Source organism: Carassius gibelio, chromosome B11 (assembly GCF_023724105.1).
Source record: "Carassius gibelio isolate Cgi1373 ecotype wild population from Czech Republic chromosome B11, carGib1.2-hapl.c, whole genome shotgun sequence".
Lineage (NCBI taxonomy): Eukaryota > Metazoa > Chordata > Actinopteri > Cypriniformes > Cyprinidae > Carassius > Carassius gibelio.
This window is the reverse complement of record NC_068406.1, coordinates 19,237,576-19,264,830: the sequence shown is the minus strand read 5'-3', so window position 1 is coordinate 19,264,830 and position 27,255 is coordinate 19,237,576. Positions and strand designations below refer to the sequence as shown.

Genomic DNA, 27,255 nt, shown 5'->3' with positions numbered 1-27,255 from the left:
TTTGTAGACACAAAAGTGTTATATAACCGAGTGTATAACAATACATAAAGATGTATACATCTTTTTACACTACCGTTTAAAAATATGGGGTTGGTAAGATTTTTTAAATATTTTTGAAATCCTCTTATGCTCATTAGTGCTAAACAGTAATATTGTGAAATGCTATCGGATCAAGCCATATCAACTCAAACAGTATTAGGCTAAACATTTTTTATTTTGTTAATATTTTTCTGAAGATAAATAAACGTGTATAGTGAAGAAATCCAATATTTTTAAAGTCGTAAATGTATATTTACTGAGTAGTCCACATTTTTTTTTTGTAGAGGGGGGTCAAAATGGCAATTTTCACTTGAGATTCAGAGCCAAGTTACAGGTGGTAAAAATGACTTAAGAGATTGGTAAAGGTCTATTAGCAAAATCTATTTACTTAAAGGGTTAGTTCACCGAAAAATTAAAATTATGTCATTAATGTCTCCCCCATCATGTCGTTCCAAACCCGTAAGACCTCTGTTCAAGAACACAGTTTAAGATATTTGAGATTTAGTCAGTGAGCTCTCAGTCCCTCCATTGAAACTGTGTGTACGGTATACTGTCCATGTCCAGAAAGGTAAGAAAAACATCATCAAAGTAGTCCATGTGACATCAGAGGGTCAGTTAGAATTTGTTAAAGCATCGAAAATACATTTTGGTCCAATACATCAACTGTCACAGCAATTGCACTCACAACTTAGAGTGTAGTGTAGATGTACATTCATTAAAATAATCCTACATTCTCTAACTGTAGCTTTTAGCGTCTGGGCATCTTAAAGGGATTTGGCAAGGTGGTGTGTTTGCAGTGCAGGAAGTGGATTAGTCAGTGTGTTGTAGTACTTGAGTCCATTCCTGAGACATCTGACTCGAGTCCAGCTCCCTGTGGAGTGATCAGTGCTGTTACCTGCCTGCTTTAACACTCTCACTGATAATCTGCTCTGCATGCAGTAACACACTGAGTCTCGCGGATCTTCTCTAGTATCTGCTCAACCATCGTGTCTAGAGCCCCGCTTGCTCTTGCTCTCTCACTCTTTTCTAGAGAGTTTGGTTTTAACATGAGTGACAATTGCTTTCATACTCTATATACTCTTGCTGTGTTGCTGTGGCTCAGTGGTAGAGCATTGCGTTAGCAGCGCAAAAGGTTGTGGGTTCAATTCCCAGGGAACACGCATACAAAAAATTATGTATAGCCTGAGTGCACTGTAAGTCGCTTTGGATAAAAGTGTCTGTTAAATGCATAAATGTAAATCTGTAATGCAAATACTGTTGGCACTGACTGTATTCAGTTGTCACTTTTGTAAAAAAATTTTTTTTTACAAATTTAGGCATTTAAGTCAAGTTAGAAGTTATCCTAATGGTAATTATTCTTTTATTTATGGTTATTCACAATGATTTTAACAGCATTCTTTTCAGAAATATTCAACAAATATTCAAGTTAAAACCAGGGTTTGTATTCTTAATACAGTTATTCTTTTTTGCTTTCAAAAGTTTTAGAATTTTTTGGGGATAAAAAAAAATCTAAAACTTTAAGTTAGAAAATAAGAAGAATTGCATTCTTAGGAATACAAACCCTGGTTCTAAATGTTTTATGCTTAAAAAAAAAATTGTACTGCTGGTACATTGTCTGGATAATACTCAAAATCCTCCAAATTTATGTTGAGATTTATTAAGTGCATATGGGTTTTTAATAAATAAAAAATTAACATTATATTACATTCTAACCTTTGTGGGTGATAATGCTAGTGGTAAATATGTTTTTAATGACTTGATTTCATCCAGAGAGAGTACAGAACACTCATGGTGAAACAGTAAGCTGTAGAAATGGTGCATGGGGACTCCGTCTGGCTCACAGTATTGTTCATTTCATTTATTAGGATTCCTAAGGTTCGAGATGTTGGAGAGGAGACTGTGAAGGGGAAATATTCTCAAGATTTCCCCTCACAGCTCCTTAAGAGACACAATTACACAAAGCGATGTATAAAAACGCTTGCCTCCGCAGTTTATTTTACCATCCTTCTGAGACTCTGATAGAACAGGCCAGACTGGAGCTTTTGTTTCCATTGACACCTTTGCTGTTATGAGTTTAAACAGAGCCAGAGAGACCGGCACACCCTGACATTCCTCAAGCTGACTGTTCACAGACATTTCGCTGAAGGACAGCTCATGGAAATTTTCTCTTTTAATGGAGGCAGTGGAACTTTTGGCTGTACAGTGTTTTATTAACCGTTTGAACCTTCTCTCGCTCTCTTTCTCTCTCTGCTCTTTCTCTCTGGGGCAAGTATATCTAAACACTTGTATCTGTGCCTGAAAATAATTAGCTGCAGCAGGTCATAAAAAAAATAGTCTCTACCGCTTTCAGCAGTTGCGTCACAGTCAAACAGAGGAGACGAATGCACAGGCTCTGGGCCATGCAAGGGTTAAAGCAGAGGTCTCGCCATCCAAGGGGGGTTTTCAGTGGTCTTGTGCTAAGACCCTTGGGGACCTTGAAGTTTAATCTAATTCACTAATTGCTATAATGTGGCGCTTTTCGAAATGTATTATCCTCTCTCTCATTTTCACTCTTACTTATATTATGTATGTTCTTATTAATATCAGTCCAGTGTCATCTCATCACATGGTGACACATGATATGACTCCATCTAAACAGAGATCAAATGCAAGCAGACCAGAAGTTTAGATAAGTGCTTTCAGAAATAAGAATAAAGCAAAGGCTTTTTTTAATGAGTGGTCAACATCATTATGATCGCATCAATGTGCATTAAAAAAATTGAAAATATGAATTAATAATAACTGAACTTTTTACTGAACATTGATCATACTGATGTGTAACCATTTGAATGAAGTTGAATTAATGGGTAGAAAAATTGGTTGTGATGTTTAACAGCTTATTTACGACCTCTCTTTAATTATGTGTCCATTAGAAAGTAAAGATTTCATGTTCAGATGGCCTTGAATCACATTCTCGTGGGACGGGTTAAGGTGGGTCAAGCTGGAAACAATGCTTGCACTGAAGGATGTCCCTCAGGCTGTGGCACACTGCCATATTGTACAAAACATCTGCAGCATATTTACCGGAGTTGATTGTTTCTCATAGGGTAAAAAGAACTGCATGCAGGCCATGCTTCCTTTTATTTTTGTATCTGGGCACTTGACTTGTAGTTTCTGTAGAGCATAATATTATTGACCTTGTTTTCTAAATGCTATAGTATATTTTGCATATATATACAGTAATACATGTGTGTGTGTATTTTATATTTTTAATATATATATATATATATATATATATATATATATATATATATATATATATATATATATATATATATATATATATATATATATATATATATATATATATATATATATATAATACCCACATTGCAGTTGAAAAGTTTGGCATCAGCAATATTTTTTGCTCATCAAGGCCACATTTATTTATCGAGGATAGAGAAAAAATATAGTAAAATATTTTCACAATTTAAAATAATTATTAATTTTGTTATACTTTAAAATAGAATTTATTCCTGTGATGCAAAGCTGAGTTTTCATCAGCCATTCCTCCAGTCTTCAGTGTCACATGATCCAACAGAAATCATTCTGATTTATCATCAATATTGGAAACCAAGTGGTGCTGCTTAATGGAACCTGTGATACTTATTTCAGGATTCTTTGATGAATAAAAAGTTTGTGTAGAAAATAGAAATCTTTTCTAACAACATAAGAATTTAACACATCCCAGCTGAATAAAAGTATTAATTTCAGTTTATTAAAAAAAATACTAATCCCAAACTTTTCAACGACTGTGTGTGTGTGTGTGTGTGTGTATATAAAATTGTGTATAAAAATATAAATATACACTTAAATCGATCTCAAATAGAAACTTTGTCTCCAGCAGGTCTCTCAACTGATGCTACATTTGTGGTCAGGTTGGCCAACAATAACCCACAAAGTGGCATACAGTCAATTTTACTGCACCAGAGCATTTCCAATTCAAAGACTTAGTCAGCACTGAGCTGAATTTTCTGCTGGCTCTTTAAAAGCCCTGTCTGCATATGGTGCTCTAACATAGTTTATGCAAGACCGATGGGGGCAATATTCCCACCCACTACTAATTCATGTGAATTTCAGATTCATTGAGTATTATGTCATTTGCAAGACCGTTTTTTGCATTCTCAGCACTTATCTGAAGTCAGGCCTTCATCAAACAAAAAGTAGCCAGTGGAAATGTTGTTGGAAAAGGTCCTGTGATGAATGGCTAATGGATGCAATAAATGGTGGTCCTGACTCCTGTTCCCTGTTGATGGTAATTTTAATAAAAGCTTTTATATATGATTGTTTTCCTCTCAGCAGTTTAATGTTACTGCAGTGAATCAAAAAGTGAAACCAAATTGGAATTTTATTGAAAAATGAGATTTTAAAAAGTGAAACAAAGGAAACAAAACTGCAGAATCGCTGCAGTAGCACAAGAAAAGTCCCTTTAAGGCAAGTCAGACCGCTCAACAGCCATCTTGGTAACACCTTTAAAAAGTAACACAGTTATTTTAGTATTGTTTATGTGCAGTTGTATTATTTATTAATATTTATTTTTATATTTAAATTTAAATTTGCTTTTTAGGCATTATGCGCATTTTTGATTTTTAGTAATCTGTTATCTAATTTCTAATTATATGATTTAATTAAATTGTTTTGTTTTATTCAACAAAACATTTTAAATAGGTTTAATTTTTACTTATCCATTACTCATCAACAACACTTGCATGAGATTTTTAATCAATTTGTAGACATTTTATCTTTTATTCTTGCAGTGCCTGGTTATTTTAACTCTCTTTGGTGTAACGGTGTCTTTTAAAAGTTTAGAAACCTCAGACTGGTGTGTATATGTAACAGTTGGTTTGCTATCTGATGTGACTGGTCTGTTCTTGGGGCCGGACGATCTTCCCTGCCGGTCATTACAGCTTGCTGCATTCTTAATCAGACTGAAAGGAAGAGCTCTCATCTGATAGGGAGATGGACGGCCTTCACAAGGGCCTCACAAGGGCCCTTGTTTCTGTCTCTGTTTTTTTTGCCTGTCTTTTAGCATAATTAGAAGTGAAGGTTAAGGACATAAGTCAGCGCAAGAGATCAGCCCAAGAGATAGCACTCTGTTTCCTCCCTCTGCTTGTCTGATAGGCGAGGTCGGATCCTGGCATGTGAGGCATGTGTTGTTGGAGAGGGGAGGGCGGTTATATAAACTCGGGATCACTGCCCTGGGTCTCAGCTGCTCTGCTTGAGCAAATGGGTATGACATTACCACAGACCCCATGTCTCTCCTGCTTAGAAATGTGTTCATGTGTGCGTTTGTGTGTGTCCGGCCCTCCCGCACCCCCTTAGCACGCCACGCGGAACGTCATCGTGTAAATTTAGATGGTTTGCATGACATCACAGTGAAATTAACATCTTCTCTGACTGTCAAAAAGCTTTAGCCCAGAATAATACTCCTCAGCACTTCAAACTGAGCACACGGACCGGTCCTCGAAGGGTGACACAGTGGTTCTTATTCTTCATATGACTGTTCTTGTATTGAAAACATCAAGCACTGCATTTGCAGAGTAAACACCTCTCTCTCTCTCTATAAATTTCAGTCTAACTCATAATTTGATAAAATATGTATAGCATAATTTTAGTTGTCTTCACTTATTTTATTTAATAATTATAATATATATTATAATTAATTTAGTTTCAATGTCTTAATATAATGCTAAAATATATAGCATTTTGTTTATTTTTTATTCTATAATTATATATATATATATATATATATATATATATATATATATATATATTAGGGGTGTAACGGTTCACAAAATTCACGGTTCGGTTCGATACGATACACTGATGTCACGGTTCGGTTCGGTTCGGTTCGATACGTTTTAGATACAGCAAAATGTAAAAACATCTCAACTTTTCAGAATGCCGCAAGCGCACCGCGGGTCATGTGACAAGAACCAACCAATCAGCTTCATCCTTTCCCGTAACAACGTTGAGAGCTCAGCCAAGATGAAGGATCAGCTGATCATAGTTGTATATGGATTGCAATTTTGAAATAAATTTAGTAGCAGAGCTACTGCAAGCGATTTTTAGAGCTGCAAATCCATTTATCCTTCGCTGAAATTTCCGCGTCTCATGGAGAGAGCACGTCATTGTTGCTTAGCAAAGACAGACGCCTCATGAGCGCTTCTGCCCAAGCGCTTTGGAAAGGAGGAGAAAGACGCGCTTAGCGTTTTCCATGCGTTTTTAGGCACGATATGTGAACGGCCCCTAAGGCGCTCGCTCACTCAGCACGCGCTGAAGGCTCGTTGCAAAATGTCGAATGCCTTTAACAGACCAGAAATATAAGATCCTAAAATAACCAACAGGTCTGGTGTTTGGGTTGGATTCCCTGTAAGCTATAGTTTCTAAATGCTGCAGGGATAGTTTGCTGCGTGCATGTTTCTCCTTTTTTTCGTCTTTTCCCAGATAGTACTGACGCATATATCCCAGATATTCCCGCTGGTGTTTTTTTTTTTTTTTTTTTTATTCCCGCTGGTGTACCCTGTCATGTTGCAGATGCGACATACCGTTGTTTTTTTATCCACCACTCTCTTGCCATCACCATTATAGCTTAAAGGGAATCCAAAGTGCACCCAAACACCAGACCTGTTGGTTATTGGAGGATCTTCTCATTTCTAGTCTGTTAAACGCATTGGCTATTTTGCAACGAGCCTTCAGCGCGTACTGAGTGAGCGAGCGCCTGCTGAGTAGCCTAACATAAACATATAAGATGGTGTTTTTTTCTTCTTCGGGAGTGTCAGGGGCGTTGCCTGTTACGTTGTTTGGGTTATTGGGCTACCTTGTTGAACGCATATCATTATATTTCTCTCTCTCTCTTTTTTTTTTTTTTTCAAATATAATTAATTACTCCAACGAACCGTTCGGTATACATAATGCGTACCGCGTACCGAACCGAAAGCGTCGTACCGAACGGTTCAATACGAATACGCGTATCGTTACACCCCTAATATATATATATATATATATATATATATATATATATATATATATATATATATATATATATATATGTATATATATATATATATACATACATATACACACACACACAGGGTTGGGGAGAAATGGAATACATGTAACGGCGTTACGTAATCAGGATACAAAAATCCAGGAACTGTAATCCGTTACAGTTACGTCAAAAAAACGTAGTAGCCTAATCAGATTATAGTTACATTTTGAAAAAATGGGGAATACTTTCAGGATTACAATGGTTTCATTTAAAACTAAATAAATCACTATTTTGGCATAATAACACTATTTTAAGCGCAGCTTGATTAATGAATCACGCGAGTCACGTGTGCCACCCGCTGGTGCATGCGCAAATAGCAGCTGTCTACAATCTCCTCAGACGCAGATTGAATCACTGCTGCTAAACGATATGCTGCCCGCGGGCTAAAACGCGTTCATGTCATGGAAATTCCGCTGCTATTTTGTTTAAAAAGAAGAAAATGCAAACAATGTTGTACAGTGCAAACTGGGCCTTCCAGCAACGAAAACACGTTCTTCATCGAAGGATTCGACATCCAACTTAAAGAAGTATTTGCACTTTAAAAAATTAGTTTTATATTTGCAAAGAGAAAAAAATTATAATATTTTTATTCTCTATTTTCCTTTTGAAGAAACATTTTCCATTGTCAAAAAATTGTGTTCTTATTATATTTGCTTGGAAAAAAAAAAAAATTTGTATTCTCTATTTTCCTGTTGAAGAAACATTTTCCATTGTCAAAAAATTGTTTTCTTATTATATTTGATGGGGAAAAAAAATGAATTTGTATTCTCTATTTTCCTGTTGAAGAAACATTTCCTTAAAATTATTTCTTATTATATTTTCTTCAAAATAATCAGTAATACAAATACCATTCACTAGATGTCTGTATAGTCCTTTACATATATATGAATTCAGGGCTGTGAAATTCTGGATAAGTAATCCAGAAGTAATCCAAAAGTAATCAGTTACATTACTTTCATATTGTGGTACTTGGATTACGTTACTGAATTATATATATTATATATACACATGCATGCATGCATACATACATACATACATACATACATGTATAAGTAAATGTATATATTTGTATGTGTGTGTGTGTGTGTGTGTGTGTGTATATATTTATATATGTATATGTATGTAATATAATATAATGTATATATGTATATACACACACACACACACACATACTCATGTATATGTAATTTTGTTTGGTTTAATTCTCTTACTCCATCAGGCTAAAATTGTACCCAAGAGTCTACAAAAAATATAAACTCCAGATAATATTTGATTATGAGATTTTCTTCAAACGGTATGGAAGTGTTGTGACACGTACAGACAAGGAGTCCATCTATCTAGCTGCTGAATATGGATTGGTGTTATTTTTTCCATCTTGGCTCATGTTGACTAGTTAATATTAATATCATAATAATGTTCTGACAAATGTCCATTCTCGAAATATAGCCCATTCTCATCTTTCTTTAGGGATATTATTGAATTTTGATGTCAGTCCCTCTGATAGTCCCTTCAGTGTGTTTGTTTGGAGCACAGGAAAACTGTCAGCTGCTGGGGCTCGTTTGCTGTTTGTATGACAGATTCATTTCCTCAGCCTCCGCTCTGCTGCGCTGTCGCCACAGTGATCTTTGCGTGCTTTTTCACATCCGAGCGATCAATCACCATGTCCCTCATGCTTAACGTGTTCAGCACACTGATTAAAAATGAGCGTAACAGCTTTATCAATGAAATAATAGCGTTAAAGTTCTTTTTAAGAATGTGCACGCAAGCATTTGTAAGACAACAGACAGACGCCATTGGAGAGCATGTCTAGTATTACCCCTCTCACTTCAAGTTACATGAAATATTGTGCTTTGTTTTTTGATGGCTCTGTCGTTCTCCAGCTCTATCACACACAGGCACACATGGTTTCGATTGAAGTTGACATTTGAGGTCATCATTGAGCAAGAATTGTAAATGGAGTTGATAAGCCATGAAATTATCCTCTGCAGAGGCTTCCACAGGATCAAAGAAAACAGTCAAAACTTCTCTCTGTCTTTCCCTAAGACACACACGCACACACACACACGTCATTCATTCAGGTGCTGTAATATATCCAGGGTGCCCTCAGAGTTCACAGGTACTAGTGTTCAGACGCCACGTCACTTCCCAGCCATGCTGTCATCTGTCAGTCTTTCTCAGTGATTTATTTGTCCTTATGGATTGTTTAAACTGTTTATTTGAATTTTAAAGGGGACATGTCATCCTCCTTTTATCTTTTTCTTTCTTTACTGTGGTTCATTTAGAAGTCAAGTATAATTGCACTATAAACAGTAATTTTTTGGTTTTTGGTTTTTGGTTTCTTTCTTTCCCTGATTAAATGGGCTGGTTTTTTTCTTTCCCTTGAAGTAAATGTGCTCTTTGGACATGAGGATTCAAATTCTTAAAGTTAAAGTTGCATTTTGGCTGCATATACGTCTGTTTCCTCAAAATATAAATTCAGTATAATTGAATTGATGTTTTCATGTGTCCCTTTAAAAACAGAGAGTGTGCGAGTTCAGGCAAGATGTATTTATTTGATCAAAAATAAAGAATTTTACATTGTTTTGAAAACTATTTAAACAAATGCTGTTCTTTTGAACTTTATTAATAGTCCAAAATTTTCGCACGCTGAAAAAAAATATGACCTCACATTGTGTCAATCACGTATACACACTGCCTCCGAAACTTTCATCCATCATAAGAAAAAAAAAATATTGTGTTTGATTTTCTGCATTTTTGCATCCAATATCACTAACAAAGCATCAAACTGAGTCACTGACTTCCTGAAGTAAACTGAATCGACCGTGATAATCCCACTGCTCCTGAGGGGGTACTCTCCTTCCACTCTATATCTCAGTATTGGATCTATTTTTAAGAAGCGAGAGGACAAAAAAAATTACCCTCACTGCTTGAAGACTCCATCTAGTAATGTTATGCAATTTTTTCGCAACAGATTAATTAATACTCATCAGACTCAGTGTGCGAGGAGTCCAATTTTTTTCAATTAACTTTTTTTTTTATTTTTAAATGTGCGAGAATTTCGGATTCAGTATGCAATGGCCTTCATTGTGTAATGACCTTTAATACTTTATTTTGTTTATTTTAATCCTCTGTAAAGTTTCTCAATTGCTCGAATGACAACTTAAAGAGATAGTCCATCCAAACTTTTTTAGGCATTTTGAAGCATGTTTGAGCTTGTTTATACAATGAGAAATAGGGCTGTGCAATTTTCATGCGCATCTCGTCAGTAAAGACACTCCTGTGATTAGTAGTATATCTCCAGCACGTGCGTTCAGATCGGGATTGCCAGGTTTTCAAAACAAAACCTGCCAAATTACTTCTCAAAACTAGCCCAATCGCGTTTCGTTCTGGAGGTGCAGGGTTCCCTTGGTAAAATTTGCATTTAGGGGCTAAACATCACGTTTTTGTATTAGGGCAGCTTCGACCCACGGACATGAAAAACAACCGCAGACTTGGCAACACTGGTTGGCCTTTACTACACAGAGCCGTAGTTCACTGACAATTTACACAAAATCGATTTCAAAATCAGAGGTGATTCTTTGTCGATTTTGAAAGCAATTATGTGTAGCTTGTCGGTGGACTATAGCTCTGTGTAGTAAATGCCGCTCCACCTGAACCTGTGTTGCCAAGTCCACGGTTGTTTTTCATGTACACGGGTTGAAGCGACCCCAATACCAATAATGTGATGTTTAGCCCCTAAAATGCAAATTTTACCAAGGCAACCCTGCCAAAAAAAAATTTATTTTAACCCCGCGCGCAATTTTTAATCGGGGAATCTCCTGGAAACACGATTGGTGCTAGTTTTGGACTAGTTTTGAGAAGCAAGTGGGCAGGATTTTTTTGAAAACCTGGCAACCCTGATCTTAAGGCACGTGCTGTAGATGTACTTCTAATCACAGGAGCGCCTTTACTGCAAGATGCGCATGAAAATCGCATTCAATTTTTTGCACAGCCCTTATGAGAGTCATTGGGGTTAAAAAAAAATGACTTTCATTATATAAAAAAAAAAATACACAGAGAAAACTAAAAAGTCCTACAACATTAAACATTTCATTTTAGGGTGAACTATCCCTTTAAATAAATAAGTGACATAATCCAAACAAAACTGCTGTGGTGTGCTCAAATGTAAATATGTATTGGAGCGTGTTGGTAGTGAGGAGAGGTTGCGGTTCCCCAGCTCAAAAAGAGCAATGAAGATCTTAAGTGTGCCAGTGTGCTGACCGTGTGGAATGAGGGAGACCTGGAAAGTTTGTCTTTCTTTCCCTCAGTCCCATCCCCATCTCCCTGTAATCTCTATCACAGCTGTGTCAATGCTTTATAAAAAAACATCACATTCTTCCCAATTAGATTTTTGTCTGGTTTACCAACCCATTTCTTCTGCCTTCACCTCCAATGGCTCTCAATGGAATTCAACTTTCTGTAAGTTTGCCACACAACTAGGGAGGTCTAACTCAATTTTTACCCACAAATACACAGAGGACCGAGGCGCTGAATGAGATGGAGTGCTGAAAAATGTATGTTCTGTGAAGAGAGGTTTTATTTGAACCAACTCTCTGAATTCAAATCCAGATTAAAGCTGCACCTGTAATTAAAACGCCTCAGGCCCAGTTCTTGATGGCTGTAGAAGGGTGTGCTTTTTTTTGTCATCATATCATCATGTAGTCTAGAAGATATTTATACTATATATATTGCTATATTAACCATATTTACTATATGTACACTGAAAAAAGCTTTCATGGGTAGCATAGAATATCATGCACTATCTTATCTTTTTTTCCCCCTCGTCTCAAGAAATATCTGCATCCACATGAAACCCAAAAACCGACACAAAACAATGTAGTATACATGCCAGACCAGCATGTGGCACTGTCATTCTGCTGTAGAAATTATGGAGAAGACGACTTGGACTATGCGCATAAACATTGCGCGCGATGTACAAATGAACATGGAACAATAAATTTATTAATGTGTGTTAATGTTAGGCAAGGGTGGGGTTTTCAGATTTATCCACTCTGGGACCGGGTTTAAAAAAATATCGGTTTCACTATCCCAAAATGCCGGATCCATGTAGACTAAACATTTATATGATACAAAACAAAACGCATCTCCGTGTGGACAGGACCTCAGTTGTATTGTTGAAAACGTAAAACATGAAATTATGGTTGGTGAAATGCTTCATGAAATTATTAATTACATGAACCATGTAAATGATAGACCTAGTTTCCATTCAAACTGTCGAATTTGAAAAAAAAGAAAAGTTGAATAGTTTGCATCCCTGGTCATGTACATCATAGAAGGGGGACGCTACATTTCTTGCAGTCGAGCTGACTGTTGCTATAGTAACGAACGCAACTTTCAACTCACAAGCTCTTTACTTTTACTTTTCTTTAGCATTAACAGCAAGCCAAAAAGAGTAAGCTTTCAACTGAAAAATGTAGCCTACATGCATTTTATACACTTATATTATGCTCTTTCCCCGTCCATGCAATGAATGAATGTTATTGAATGAGAGGGTTTTTTAGAACATTAAAACTGCTCTGGTAATTTCAGTGGTAGTCTGTGAAACCCAGCTATATCTTAAAATTTGCTAAATATAGTCCGCTTCAGATTGGTTGTAATCAATGCACAAAAAAATAATAATGCAATCTTAATCTAATTTTGATCAGGTGGGCAAGACAGTCATTTGGGTGGGTTTGGCCCACCCCTGCCTATGCCTGGAACCTGGAGCCTGTCCCGCTTTTAATCCCAAAACAACTCCTTGGCGTTGATTCCCAGCATTTGTGTTGGGGCCCTTGTATAAATTTCTGCCATTTGGCACAGTTTGGTTATTATGTGGTGGTTGTAGGTGGTCCGGGGTAGGGGCGAATGGGTGGAACTGTTTTTATTTTTTACCAATTCAGCAAAATTGTACTGCTGTGCACATCTGGATAAAGGGAGAGGTCTGCCTTCTTGGATTCCTTTATTTTTTGGCATCTGGAAAACTCAATCACTTTGGAAGTACTTGGATGTGTTTAGTGTGTGAGCCTCTGAGAAATCCTAATCTGCTGTGACATGTTAACATAGCATGTGATGGCACATGCCGGCGTATGAGCTTGCGTGTCAGCGAGTTCTGCAGGAGGTAAAGTAGTAAGCGAAGGTTGAAGATTCAGCATCTTAATGTGGCATAAAGCACTTCAGCTAAAGAGCTTACAGCTTAGTTAGAATCTCGTCTTTCTCTATCTGCAGACAGAGAGAGAGAAAGGAGTGGCATTAAAGCGAGGGAAGGTTGTAGCTTTTCTCTAGAGGAAAAGTGGGATCTGTTGGTTGCCGTTATGTTACTGCGGTACCATAAATTTAGTTGAATTAAGTATTTTTTGTAAAATTTAGTGGCAATTTCTGATTGAAAATGGTTTCAAATTGCTTCAAACATTAACAACACTTTTCTCCCGAATGACGGTTATTTAAAGCATAATTTCTGTACATAGCTTGAATGACAATATTTGATATTCCCAAAATATCATATTTAGGGTTACATGTTTATTTTCTGACTCTAAATATGAGCAAGAGTAATGGTGATGAAGTTCTTGGTCAGCTGAAATGGTTTATCAACACATATGGTCCTCATATGTGTGCATGTGTATATTAATGCTATTCCGTCTCTCTTTTTTTGGTACTTATGACCATCTTTTTCCACTTTATCCAGTAGAAATCCTAGCTGTGTTCATTTGAATGTTTAGTCTTGTTTCCATTATCCGTTGCGTGGAGACTCGGACTGTTTTGTGGCTGCAGGGTTAAGGCATGGAGGGCAGGATGCAGGAGTGAGTAAAAATGTTTTCTAGTATGTGGGAGGGATGGTCGAGCGTGGGGTGGAGTCTGGATGTTTTGGACTGCTGCCAGGTGTAGTTGTTGGATAATTGCATCGTTATCTCTGGTTCTCTGTGCTTGAGCTCCTTCATCTCATTAGACGGCAGTAAAGTGGCTATACAACGGCCCCACTGCACGCTTCTTTGGCAAAGCTGGTGCTCTTTAGCACTATTAGCTGCAGTATGAAATTAATCATAGCTTTATTTGTGTTCCGTACATGTGTTACCTTTCAGCGGCAGTGTAATCTAACACTACGTCAGTGTTGCGATTAGAGATTGGGAAAAAACATTACTATACTGTACCGTTTCAATATTCTCATAGCATTTTGGGTCCTTTTTTACATTACAGGAATGTTTAAGGTTCAATACTTATACTTAATAATGTTGATTAATACAGACAATAAAACAATGAAAGAATTCTATATTTTAAACATTAGTTATTTATTTTTGCTTTGCTTAGCTTAGCTAGTTTTTATTTTATTTTATTTTATTTTATTTTATTTTATTTTATTTTATTTTATTTTATTTTATTTTATTTTATTTTATTTTTCTGTCACCTGGCCCCTGGTGATTCCTGCATCCTACTTGCATTTGGATGTTACAAGGTGTGTGAATATCTCAGAGTGAGATTGACAGAATAAAGTCATGATCCTTTACACGTCTTTAGTCATTTAATGAATCCTTTCGATTTGAATTCCATTTTTTTGGCTCATATTATTCAGTCCCTTCTCTATTCAAACCAGTGGCCCATCCAGAGAAGGTCACTGATTGGTTCTACCAAATAAAATATGTTCTGCACTTGGATCGTCTCCCATTCTGCACTTTCTGAACATGTGCATATTGTGTAGAACAGGTGGAGAAGAGGAAGTGATATTTTCTAGAGAAGAAAAGATGAAACACAGAGGCTCTTGTATTCAGGGGAGATGATATTGAAATTGAGATGATATTATGAAGAACCTATTGTCGTGGTTCTTGGTCTCGTAAAGAGGCTGATGACATGTAGCATGAAAGCGTTTAGTCACAGTGCAGAGGAATGAATGATGAAGCAGGCTGCACTGCAGAAAGCTGTCACTGCAGCTTCATGATTAATTCCCTCTCAGTACAAGAGAGTGCAGCCACTACAACATAGACAAACCTCTGAACGTCTGCATTTTCATTTAGTGTGTTTGCATAAACTTCCCCAAATATGCATTGTAATGATGTTGTATGTGAAAGACCATAAGCTTGAAATGCTGAGTGTCTCTGTGATGTGACGCAGGTGATCAGCGCCATCATGCATTGTGCCTTTGTTTGTATCAGTGCAGGTTGGTTGGCTTGACAGATTGCAAAGCCCCTCGGGGTGTACGCCATTAACAGACTCTGCACATATGGCCACTTGATATTTTAAGCATGAAAAATAAAAAAAAAAAAATAATTGGAAAGGCTAGGCATTAAAATTGCATTTACTTCACATTCCCTTGGCTACTCAAAGGGTATGTTTTGAATGTTTTTGTATTCTAACCAAAACTTTCTTTTTTTCCTAGAATAACCTTTAAAATTGTTTTTATGGGACTATGATGTGATGCTATTTTTATGCCTTATCTTTTAATTTATAAAAAATACATTAAAATGCAAGACATACTAAAATTGGTACACACATTCAATGATATGACTTACGTCTCTTAAAATATCAGGTATCCTGATGCTTTTATGACAAGGCAAGGTTAGTTCACATTGTAATGCTTTGTGACCCACTAAAAACATCATATTCATTAGTTTTATATATATATATATATATATATAAAAAAGTATTACAGTTCAGACGTTTGAGGTCAGTAAGATTTTAAATGCTTTTCAAAGACGTATCTTATACTCAACGTGGCTACATTTATTTGATCAAAATATAATAAAACTGCAATACTACAGTTGACAATAACTGTTTTCTATTTTAATATATTTGTAACATTTACATTTTTTTTTCAAGCTGAATTTTCATCTGCCATTACTCCATGATCAATTTAAATACAAAATTATTTTTTTTAAGCGAAATAGACTTTTGAATGTTGGTGTATTTATTTAACATGCCTTGTAAAAAGAAAATTAAGTGTAAGGGGGAAAAAATATTATTGTTATAACGTGTCTTTTTTGTATGAAATGTTATTATTATTATTTTATTAATGTCTTTATATTTGAACTTTGTTTTTGCAAATGATTTTTCATACCATATGAAACCATATCAAAGATAAAATCTTGATAGTATTCTAAATTAGAGTTTTTATAATCTTTATTGTTGACCCTCTTTTTATAATATATTGTTTACAACTTTATTTATGTATGACACCCTATAGTATGCAAATAAAATAAGATCTGCCATATTCAGAGTTCAGACACACTTTCATTACACATTCATGTACCATAGTTTGAGAGAGGCTTAGGGCTAGATTTTTGACTGATCTAGGATTTGATTTGTAAGGATTTGTTTATAAGTCATATATTTCATTTACAACACAACACGAACCCAGCTGTGATGGTGTATGAATGTAACGTATGCTCTAGTATGTTGTGTAATGTCCTACAGTATGCTTTGCTCTAGAGGAGTGGATTTGGGCCACTGTTAGATTAGAGTGTCAAAGACTTGTTTGGGAAGGTGCCTAAGCTTGTGTTTATGATGTATGTGTTATGTATGCAATCTCTCTCTCTCTCTCTCTCTCTCTCTCTCTCTCTCTCTCACACTGAGTGTAGTTAAATGTAGAAGAGTGGGGCAGTTGTGTGCATGCATTAGCGTTACTAAATATAGACCGAGGCAGATGTGGCGTGTGGAGGGAGGCCCTGATGTGGATAACATCACCTTGCCTGTCTCTGTCGCATGTAACATCCTGCTGGCTCGTGACTCAGCATCACCGCTGCAGAAACCAGGTCATGGCCATCGGCTCATGGGTCAACGCCAGCCTGAGGATAAGAGAATGACCGGAAAAGTCTGGAGGTGGATAACAAAGGGGTTGTGGGAGTAAAATCCCACAATAGAGGCAGAGTTAGGTAGAGCCGTAGGGAGTGACAACAGTGAAGGAGTGAGTTTCTCCAGTTCATTCTTATTGCTCTGTATGCATCCTGAAACGTCCCATCTGGACTTTCTTAATAAATTACCCTTTATGAAGAAATTTCTCTGTAATTTACTGATGAACTATGCTGTTGTGGTCGTTAATTTCTTTCACATTACATAGAAAAAAGCTATAGATGAAATGAGATGAAAAGATAATCTGAAATACATTTTTTGTCATTGCCTTGACAATGACTCGACACACTAGACTAGCAAATATCGTATGCAAATGTTTATATATTATATTATATATGTTATACTTTATAATTTTTCTTTCAATAGAGCATTACAAGCAGCTCTTTCTGGGATCCTTGGTGTAATCAACACAATAGATGGATAAAATGTTTGGTGATGCATTATTATACATTAAACATACTTCGCTGTTTACAGCCATTCTGAATTAGTTGTGAGTTTTATTTTATTCTATTTTATTTAAATGTATTTTATTTACATGTAGTAAGTGTAGTGAATGTAGTTTTAAACAACTAAATGCAGTACTTAATTTTATTTTAGAATGTGGTGTTATTTTTACATTAGATTTGTATTTTTTTTTATTATTTCTATTTCTTTTTTTTTGTTTGTTTTTTTATTTTATTTTACATAAAAATGAATTTATATTTCATTATTTTCATTTACTTCATTATTCTATTTCATGGTTTAATTTTTATTTTTTATTTAACCTTATTTTTTTATTTAAAGGCCTCTTTGTGTTGAACAAGTACATCTTTGTATCTAACTCATTATAGCAGAATGGAATAAATTGAATTTCAAATTAGGTAAATGCTTTAACTGAATTAAAATTGAGCATTGTAGTTTATTATTTCCATAAGATAATACATTAACTAGCCATGTTAGCAAATAGATTTGGACCATATTCACACACGCCCCCTAGTGACGGGCTTGGAAAGATTAAAGATGGTGTTGGTGGTCTTGGCTCAGCTGGTTGCTATCTGCTTAATCACAGAGCCGTTCTCCTTGAGGCTCTATGAGGACGGCACATGCTTTATTTCATTATTTTGTTGCATCAGCATAATGAAAAATCATTGTGGTCAGTGAGAGCGAGACAGGTTGGTAGGGTTCCTGTTAGCATGGCTGGTGTGGTGCCACACTCCTCAAGTGGGGTTGGGTGGAGGGGGGCCATATTGACTTTTGAGCGCACCCTGCTGCCATGTACATGGCGGGGGGACTGTCCCTGTGTGGGGTGTGAGTGGGTTATATCACAGAGGCTTTAATCAAACCCAGTGGTGGGGCAAGATCGAAAATGCAGCGAAGCGAGAGAGACATAGTGTGACGGAGGTTAAAAGAAAGTGACACATGCACCAAGATGATTAAAAAAGGAAGAGAAGGACACAGTAATGGATTGAGGGAACAATTCAAGTGAGGAGAAAGAAAGATGCCATGGAACAAAAGCAAGGCGGATGTTCAGAGGAAGGAAGGAGGGTGAGGATATGGCCTTCAACACTGCAAGCTCAACTCAGTGTTTTATTAGGAATGGAGCCTTTTGTTTCTGTCCAGTAGTCCTTTGCGTCATGGTTGGGCTGGAGAAAGGCTTTGGGTAGAGAAGGTGTAAAATGTGTATGATTTAGATTTTCAGTTCCCTAAAGGGTTTAAAAGTGCTATGTAGGTGTGTGTGAGATATTTAGGACCATGTGCTCATTTAAATGTTCAACAAGGAAAAGGATGGATAGTTTTTATTTATTTTTGTCCATTTCTGACACAATGTATTAACCTGGAGCAACAAGTAGATTTAATAAAAAAAAAAAAAATGTAACAAATAAATACATTTAATTTCTTAAAAAAAGCAACAACGCTTTGAAAATACAAAAATTATGTAAATAATACCAATAAAAAACAATTTACAAAAAAATGTTATACAAAATTAGAGCAAAACCTATTTAAACAAAACCTTGAACTTAAATTGAAATGTAAACAGAAAAAAATGATTCAAAATATAAAATGTAAGTTTTAATATAAATGTTTATTTAGAAAGATTTTTAAACTATTGTTACACTTCTTGAAAACCCCTTTCTGTCTTTGACCCATAAATATATAAAATTGCTTTTTTTTTTCAATTTGTGTGAGCGTTTGCTGCAACTTTGCGTGGTGTGAACTCTGGTCAGAGTTAGGTGTTTTTATTTTCCCATATTTTTATTAAAATAAAATGTATTAAATATTTATTCTGATTATATTTACAGTAGGGTCCACGTTCATTTTCAGCATTTATTTGCGCATCTTCTCAGTTAACAACGGCTCTGTGTAGTAACAGCTGCTCTATGTGAAATCACGCACCTGAGGGAATTTACCAATGATAAGAGAACTGGCTTTACTGACGAGATGCGCATTAATGGTCGGCGATCGTGATCGGAGCAGCCCTAATTTACAAAGCCTGATGAATTAAATGAAAGCTTTAAAATATTCTTCATGATTTGACTTTAAAATATTGTTCTCTTGTGTCACAGACCATCTCAAAGTCACTGTTTCCACTGTAGACAGCTATATATATATTATATATATAAAAACAATGATTATTTTCCAGGCTAAAAATATCACTATTTATCCAAAACATACTTACATGTTTTAAAGTATTTATCCATCCACAGAATTCACACAATACTGTCTGAAAGCATATTGTGGCCTTTACTTCTCATGCCAATAGCACTTATACCCCCCACATTTCAGGACATTATCACCTTGCCCTCATAGCAAGCAGATATTTTGGCAAACAAGCAAAGGACCAGTTAAGTACATTTTATAAGTGATACGATGGAGATAGTTTAAATATTGCTGCACAAACACTGTGATCTTCACATTAATAATCAGAGAAAAAAAATATTTTATAGATCTATCCAGTCCAGTAAAACAAGACGTTGTGCTTCGAGGGAAGTTTGCAGGTTGTGTGAGTTTATGGCCAGGTAAATAGGCCTATTTGTTCAAATCTAGCATCTAATAGCATTGCAAGGCTGAACAATAGGACCCATTAGTTGTGTAAATAAATACTGATAAAAAAAAATGTACCGCCTGAATGCACTGTAAGTCACTTTGGATAAAAGCGTCTGCCAAATGCATAAATGTTAATTTAAATGCGGTTTTAGAGAGAGAGAGAAAAAAATAAAACAAGAGCAGCTTTATTTTAGTCAAGCTAAAACTGATGTTGTAATATTACAACAGTGTGCCTTACAGGGTTAATGAAGATCCCAGATGGGCACATTCGAAGACCCTGTAGATGATAAATGCATCCCAGGTCAATCTATTTCCACCTGCTTATACTGGCTGTCTTATAAATCTCCTTTTGTATTGTCCTGAAAGGGCCAGACTCCTGAAGCAGCTCTTAACACACATGTAAGGTTTGGCCTAGTGAGGAAACATTTGTAGGCAGACAAACAATGATGCTAAGCTGCTTTAACAGGCGTTTCTATCTAGCATAGAATGCAAGCTAGCAGTGTTAATAGGCTGTGCTAATTAATTGTGTTACTTCGCACCGGGTGTTCAGAGTCTTAATGCTTCTCAGTTAATCCTATCAGAAGGGTCTGATTTGTTTGGTGGCGTGAAAGTTTAATTTGGTTGTCTGATGCTTGAGTAGATTGAGTAAGAGAAGGGATATATATGTATGCATGTATACATATATATGTGTGTGTATGTATATGCGTGAATGCGTTCACATCGACACTCTCAACCATAAAACACTCAGATAACCCCAACAGTCAGACACAAACACAGAGGCCAGCGAGGCTGAAAAGCCTGTCTGATACGATGTCTGCAGTCAGAGAGGACTAATATAAACGACAGCTCTATCTGATCAACACTGCATGTCTGAGATGAATCATTGGAGGCATATTTTCTGCCCAGAGTGCTGGGAATCGATAAAAGCAATCTGGAATGTGGTAAACAATTTCACTTGCTACTGGAGAGAGATGCGGCTGTAAAGTGTCTCTGTCTTTTTTTATCTTGTATGGTCATTTCAAATCCTCAGGATGAACGCCGATAGGCTCCGATTGTCATAAATTTCAGCCAACAAAGCAGTATTTTCCTCCTCATAAATGAAGAGTTAACATGGCACTGTGACTGCACTTATATTACATATTACTGCTACATTAACACATTAAATGGTTCTATTTTTTTATTATTATTATTATTATGTTTGAACATTAAGTAATTTAATTAATATAAAAAATACCTAATTTGCCATTACGTTTTAATTATATAATAGTAATATATAATCACACTAAATATTAATCTCACTTTTGGATTAATAATTAAAAAAAATATTTTTCATGTTATTACAATGTGTGTTAGTTTTTATCGGTTTATTCGGGGTTATTTTGTCCAGTAAATGCAACAGTGCCTAAATTTATTAGCCCCCCAAAAAGTTTAATGTACGTCAACTGTGTTGACTACAGTATTCACACACTCTTGGGTGATGTGGTGGCATCATTTTATCCATTTATATTTTCACAATTCTGAAATGATTCATAGAGTGCACAATTTGCTGTTTAAACAGGCAAACAGTAACTGCAGGTAAATGTTTGTGCTTGTTACCATTAACAACCAGTAGGGGGCGGCACACTTAAACATCAAAGCTGGATGAGTGCTGCTCTGACCAGCGTTGCCATGGCGACAAGACTCAGTGTGATACAGGCCAGGCGTAATGGCGGGAAACAGAGAGGGCAGTGTAGAGCTGAGCAAGAAACGAGAGCAGAATATCAAACAGATGCCTGTTTACAGACTTCATACCTGTTCTTCACACACACTGGACACATGAATCTATCTATCTATCTATCTATCTGTCTATCTATCTATCTATTTATCTATCTATCTATCTATCTATCTATCTATCTATCTATCTATCTATCTGTCTATCTGTCTATCTATCGATCTATCTATCTTGTGTCAGTATTTCATTACTTAAAAGACACAACAAAATGTTAATATAAACGTACAAAGTTGTTTTTTGTTCTGATAATGTCTCATATCTATCTTCCCCCCTTGTATGACTTTGTGTACTGTGTTAGATTAACTGGAACTTGTCCTACCACTTAAGTATCATTGCTCTTTTGTTTAATTGCTTCTATTGTCCTTTTTTTTTTTAAAGTGTCTGCTAAATGATTCAATGTAAATCATAATTCAGTAGCTCTCCATACACTTTTAACCTGAAATCTGTTCAGATGGCAATGGATCGGGAATTTACACTGGACCAGATGCCTTTCCTCATTTCAGAAAACTTCTGCACGCTACCGGTTAGACTGTGTGTGTCAGATGCTTTCTTTACTCATATATCAGGCTCCAGTTCTTTTCCAAAAGCCTTTCTGAACAAAGTTATATTTCCTGCTTTCATGCTCAGGCAATCAAAAATGTCCAGAAGTAGCTTGACTCCAAAGAATATGTGCAAATCTGACAGTTCTTTCATTTTCCTTCGCCAAAGCCAAGCGAGTAAAACAAGCCTCCGTTCAGTTTCTGGATTTAATAACTCTGGGCTGGCGTCAGCTGGCAGTGATGTTTCTGAGTGGTACCAGGTCCTGTATTCACACACACATGTACACACTCGCCGTTCTGAATGCCGGATGCTTCATCTGATCCAGTAATCTCTTCTAAACACACTGTGCTTTAGTTTATTCTGATGGGCATTGAGTTCCAGCAGGTAATTGGCTACTGAGACCGTTGTCTTACACACTTGTGTAAATGCAGATACACACATGCTGGAATCAATCCAGCATGCTTTGGCTGTTTTGTTTAGTGGGCGCTCGCAGTTGGGAGCTTATCGGTATCTCTGCCAGGTGCAGTTGATTCAGTAACAATTTGTTTTCTAATTATCTATTTTAGGAGGGATTTGGGGTTCGGACACCAAATGGTGTCCCCCTATACGCAGACCTGCATGCATTAATATACACAGACTCGAAGAGTGACTTATTCTTCTCTCTGCACTACCAGTGGAAGAGTAAAATACCAATGAAGACTCAGTGCTAGCTCTTGTTCATCTTCACACAGGATTATGGACACTAAGCAAAAAGAAAGCAGTCAGCTATGTAAGATAAGATGTGCACCATTGGGCCGTTGTAATTTCTGTCTAGAGGGTCTGCATAAATCAGTCAGCAAAATGAAGAAGAATGCCGTCCTCACAACAGATAACATACAGCTGTTTCACCTAAATCCTTTGTGTTCTGGAGTCATTTTGCTGAGTTTTGTATATTTTTTATTTTGATTTTGTGGTTGTGCTGTGATTTGAATAATATAGTTATTATTGGTTTTAAGATATGCTGCGCCCCCTGTTTGAAAAATATCTTGTAATCATATTTTCTTTTCAAAACACTTGTTTCTCGAAAAGGTGCTTTTAGAGCCATTCTTTACTCTGCACTAAATCCATTTCCATATCACTTGCAACACACATAATAATATTATATCTTGGCTAATCTACTCGCTGCATGTAAAAAGTGCATAATCTGTGTAAAATGACACCCTGAACATTTTAGTACACTAAATGTTTTTTGTTTTTTTTACTTTTCTTATTTTTATTTCATCAGAACAAATAATGCACAGTAATTCAAGGCTCTTTGCTCTTTGGAACACTCTGCTGATCACTAACATTCTCATCAAGCCAAACTGACAAATCGACTGCTTATTTGATCTCGAATAATATCAGTGAAAGAAAATGCATATGCATTTATGATTCTGAACATGCAGTTCCAGAAAAAAATTAGTTTTAGTTTTTTTTTCTTTTTGTTATAATAAAATGTTATAAAAATATAAAAGTTATAATAAAATTACAATAAAGTAATTTTAATTATATATATATATATATATATATATATATATATATATATATATATATATATATATATATATATATATATATATATATATATATATATATATATATGTATATATATGTGTATATATAATTATTATTATTTTTTTATATTTTTTACCATTGTTGAAGTTGAGTCCGACTAGTAAGCAGCTAATTGGAATAAAGTGAGTTTGGGATGATGGATGGGGGTGGGTGTATAGTCTGGCTGCTGTAGGTTTGAGTAATGACTCACAACCTGTTGCAGGGATTAATTCACAGCGGTATGCCACGACGTTAACATCAACGCCAGACTGCACACACCAACTCAACAGGAATTTCACACTCGCACATTATTCCCATTTTAGTTCTGAAAAAAACAGTCTAATGGGTTTCGCATCAAAGTGTATTTTTAGACTTGGATGTGGCTAGATTAAGAAACAATCCTCCAGAGGTTCAGTTAGAAAAGAAAAGCTCTTTTCTGACCTTCTAGCTTGAACATTGCCTGGCAGAGCTGTTACTTGTTCATCAGCTAATTGTACAGCCTGCTCAACATGGTGGCAGTAACACAAACTGTGCGTTAAATGTACGTCTTTCCTCAATGCAATGTGTGCAACAATATCTGCTGCGTTTTGAATCTGTTTATATTACATGAAAAACCTTGCATTTTACTAAACAACTGTAAACGTTCTGGATTCATAGACCACAATGTTATCCGTGTGTAATTTTCAAAATTCAAAAATGAAAAGTATGCATGTATAGATCATTCACAATGTAATCAATAGCATGCATTTATGGAATTGATCTGGTGAATTTCCATTTCGTGCTGATTTTAAAGATTCATAAAGGCTCTGGATTTGTAGACCGCGATATTAAATCCATAACCATTTTTTTGTGGTTATTATTATTTGTTTGAATACATTATGATGAGAGTAAATGAGGGAGTACTGAATTAATTTTATAGAAGAGGACAAAGAGATTCAGATTCTCTGTAGAGCCTAAAACTCATTCTCCAAGCAAAAATGAAAATAGTTTGTATCGTTTCTGCAAAATGATTATCTGTTTCAGGGAAAATTGCTGTAAGTGCTCAGTTATAAAAGCAAGTGTTTGTTGAGTTTTTCCATTTGAATAGGCTGTTTACATCCTGTTATGCTGACTTTTGAGTTGTTAAACTGTTTTGATCTCATTTGATGGTTAATTAAAATTAATTTATTCCTTAAGTTTACAAAGATAAACCTGATTCTATACAAAACACTGGAGAAACGGCATTAGATATCCCAGTGGATTAATGACAAGATGATGTTTCTAAACTTGGATCAAGCATTAGATTTAGAAATGATTGAGAAAAATTGCTATTCTTTTAGTACACAAAATTATGAACATACGTTTTTGCATCTACTATGCATCCTCAAGGAGCCCAGATCGGCATAAACTTTACAGTAGATTATTAACTCACAGTCTGTGCTGGTTTATGTCTTTCTTAGAAAATGTTCAAGGGCAGAGGGTGGCATTTGAGACTTGCAGCACCGAGTATCGCCAAGGCAACCAATTATGTATGTTCATAAAGTTTTAAAATGCAGTTTCATTTGATCAATGACAGACTACAGCGCGAGCGAGAGAGAAACTGATGACATCATTAGGCCTTAATGAGACTGTCCATTCAAAGAATTCTCCAGAAATGCAATATTCCCATTAATCCGGTAAAGGGAAGTCCCTGGAGTCACTTGTACATGTGAGAAATGTTGAGACGACTGATCTGGCATTGTTGCAGGCACCCAGCGGACCCACATTAACACATAAACAGCTTTTGGCTATTGGCATCTCTTTGAAATGGTGCTGGGTAAGCGATCTGTGTCTTCTTAACAGATGGTGGAGCTGAGGGTGGGAAATGTTTCACATGGCCCACTCTATTGCTTGCACTGGGTCGAGGTGGCAGCCAGGTATCCCCATGAGTGTGAATGGAGGTGTGCTACTATGTGTTAATGTTTCACACCCTTGCGCCACAATTAATGTTTACGAATGCGTTTCATTTGTCATTGATTACGGTTTGAGAAACATAGGTACTAGATTTACTTGATCCAAACATCCTGGAACATAATTGTAAACCATTCTAAGAATAGGTGTTTTTTAAAATGTTTTTGAAAGAAGTCTCTAATGCTCACCAAGGATGTTGTGAAATATTCTAACAGTTTAAAAGAACTGTTTTATATTTTATTGTTTATTTAAAATGTAATTATTTTCTGTGATGTCGAAGCTGAATTTACAGCATCATTACTCTTCAATTTCTTCTATTTCACATGATCTTTCAGAAATAATTTTAATATGCTGATGAAACATGCTCAAGAAAAATGCCTTATTATTAATGTTAAAAACTGCTGAATATTTTTGTCGAAATGTACTATTTTTTTTTTAATTCTTTAATGACTAGAAAATTCCATTTATTTGAATTTTGAAATGTTTTTAAGGCATTCTTGCTGAATAAAAGTATTCATTTATTTCAAAAAGTGTTATAACCCCAAACTTTTGAACAGTACTGTGCACTCATTAGCATCTCCTACATCTAGAAGATATCCACCTCTTCCATTTGCTCTCTAAAATTTGATTAACTGCTACCAATTGAGACCACTGACAAGTATGCAAGTTAGTTTTTCTTGAATACATTGCATTAAATACAGTATTCTCAGCGCCATGCTATACACTCTCACAAAAGCTGTAAAAGCCATCACTGGAATGGGACCTTTTCAAAAGAAACATCTTTGTACCTAAAGTTTCCAAATGTACATATCATTGACTAAAGTCTACATATTAGTACCTAAAAGTTATAACGTGTAACTTTTGAAAAGGTACCGCCCAAGTGAGAACTTTTGTAGCTTTATTTTTAAGAGAGTAGGAACTTCCCAAATCCTCTTCATATCACAAATATGTACCTGCTATAATTATTTTAGCCACGCACAGGAAGTTTTATCCATTTGTGATATAAACACTGAGTCAGAAACAGACTACGCAGCTACAGATATCTGCCGAGTCTGTACATGATTGAGAATCAATAACATGTTCCTTTTGTTTTGCAGGAAATAAACTCAATAAAGACCTAAAACACTACCTGAGCCAAAGGTTTCCAAAATCCTCTGCTGACTACGAGCTTCAGCAAACCATACGTGACAACCTCTACCGCCACGCTGTGCCTTGTGAGTACACTTATTCTCTATACTGTACACTGCTGTATGTTGCCCTACTTCATTCTTTTGCTAAGTTAATGTGCAGAAGCTGTGTGAGCCTCAAAGTGAAGGCTGGACTGTTTGTTCTGAGGCAGTGGAAGGGAGGACACGTCAATATTTAAAGAAATCCTCCTTTTGATTGAGGAGGTGGCAGCCGTGTTCTTGGAGAGGTG

General features: G+C 35.9%; 1 protein-coding gene across 14 annotated transcripts in view; it reads left to right on the top strand.

Annotated features, from left to right (window-relative positions):
- Positions 1–27,255, top strand: part of LOC127967998 (membrane-associated guanylate kinase, WW and PDZ domain-containing protein 1) — a 118,738-nt gene that overhangs the window by 24,792 nt on the left and 66,691 nt on the right. For all 14 annotated transcript variants that reach the window (XM_052568801.1, XM_052568803.1, XM_052568793.1 and 11 more), the window contains exon 2: positions 26,936–27,052. In XM_052568801.1, coding sequence (XP_052424761.1) covers positions 26,936–27,052 — 117 coding nt within the window. The remainder of the gene's footprint in view (positions 1–26,935; positions 27,053–27,255) is intronic.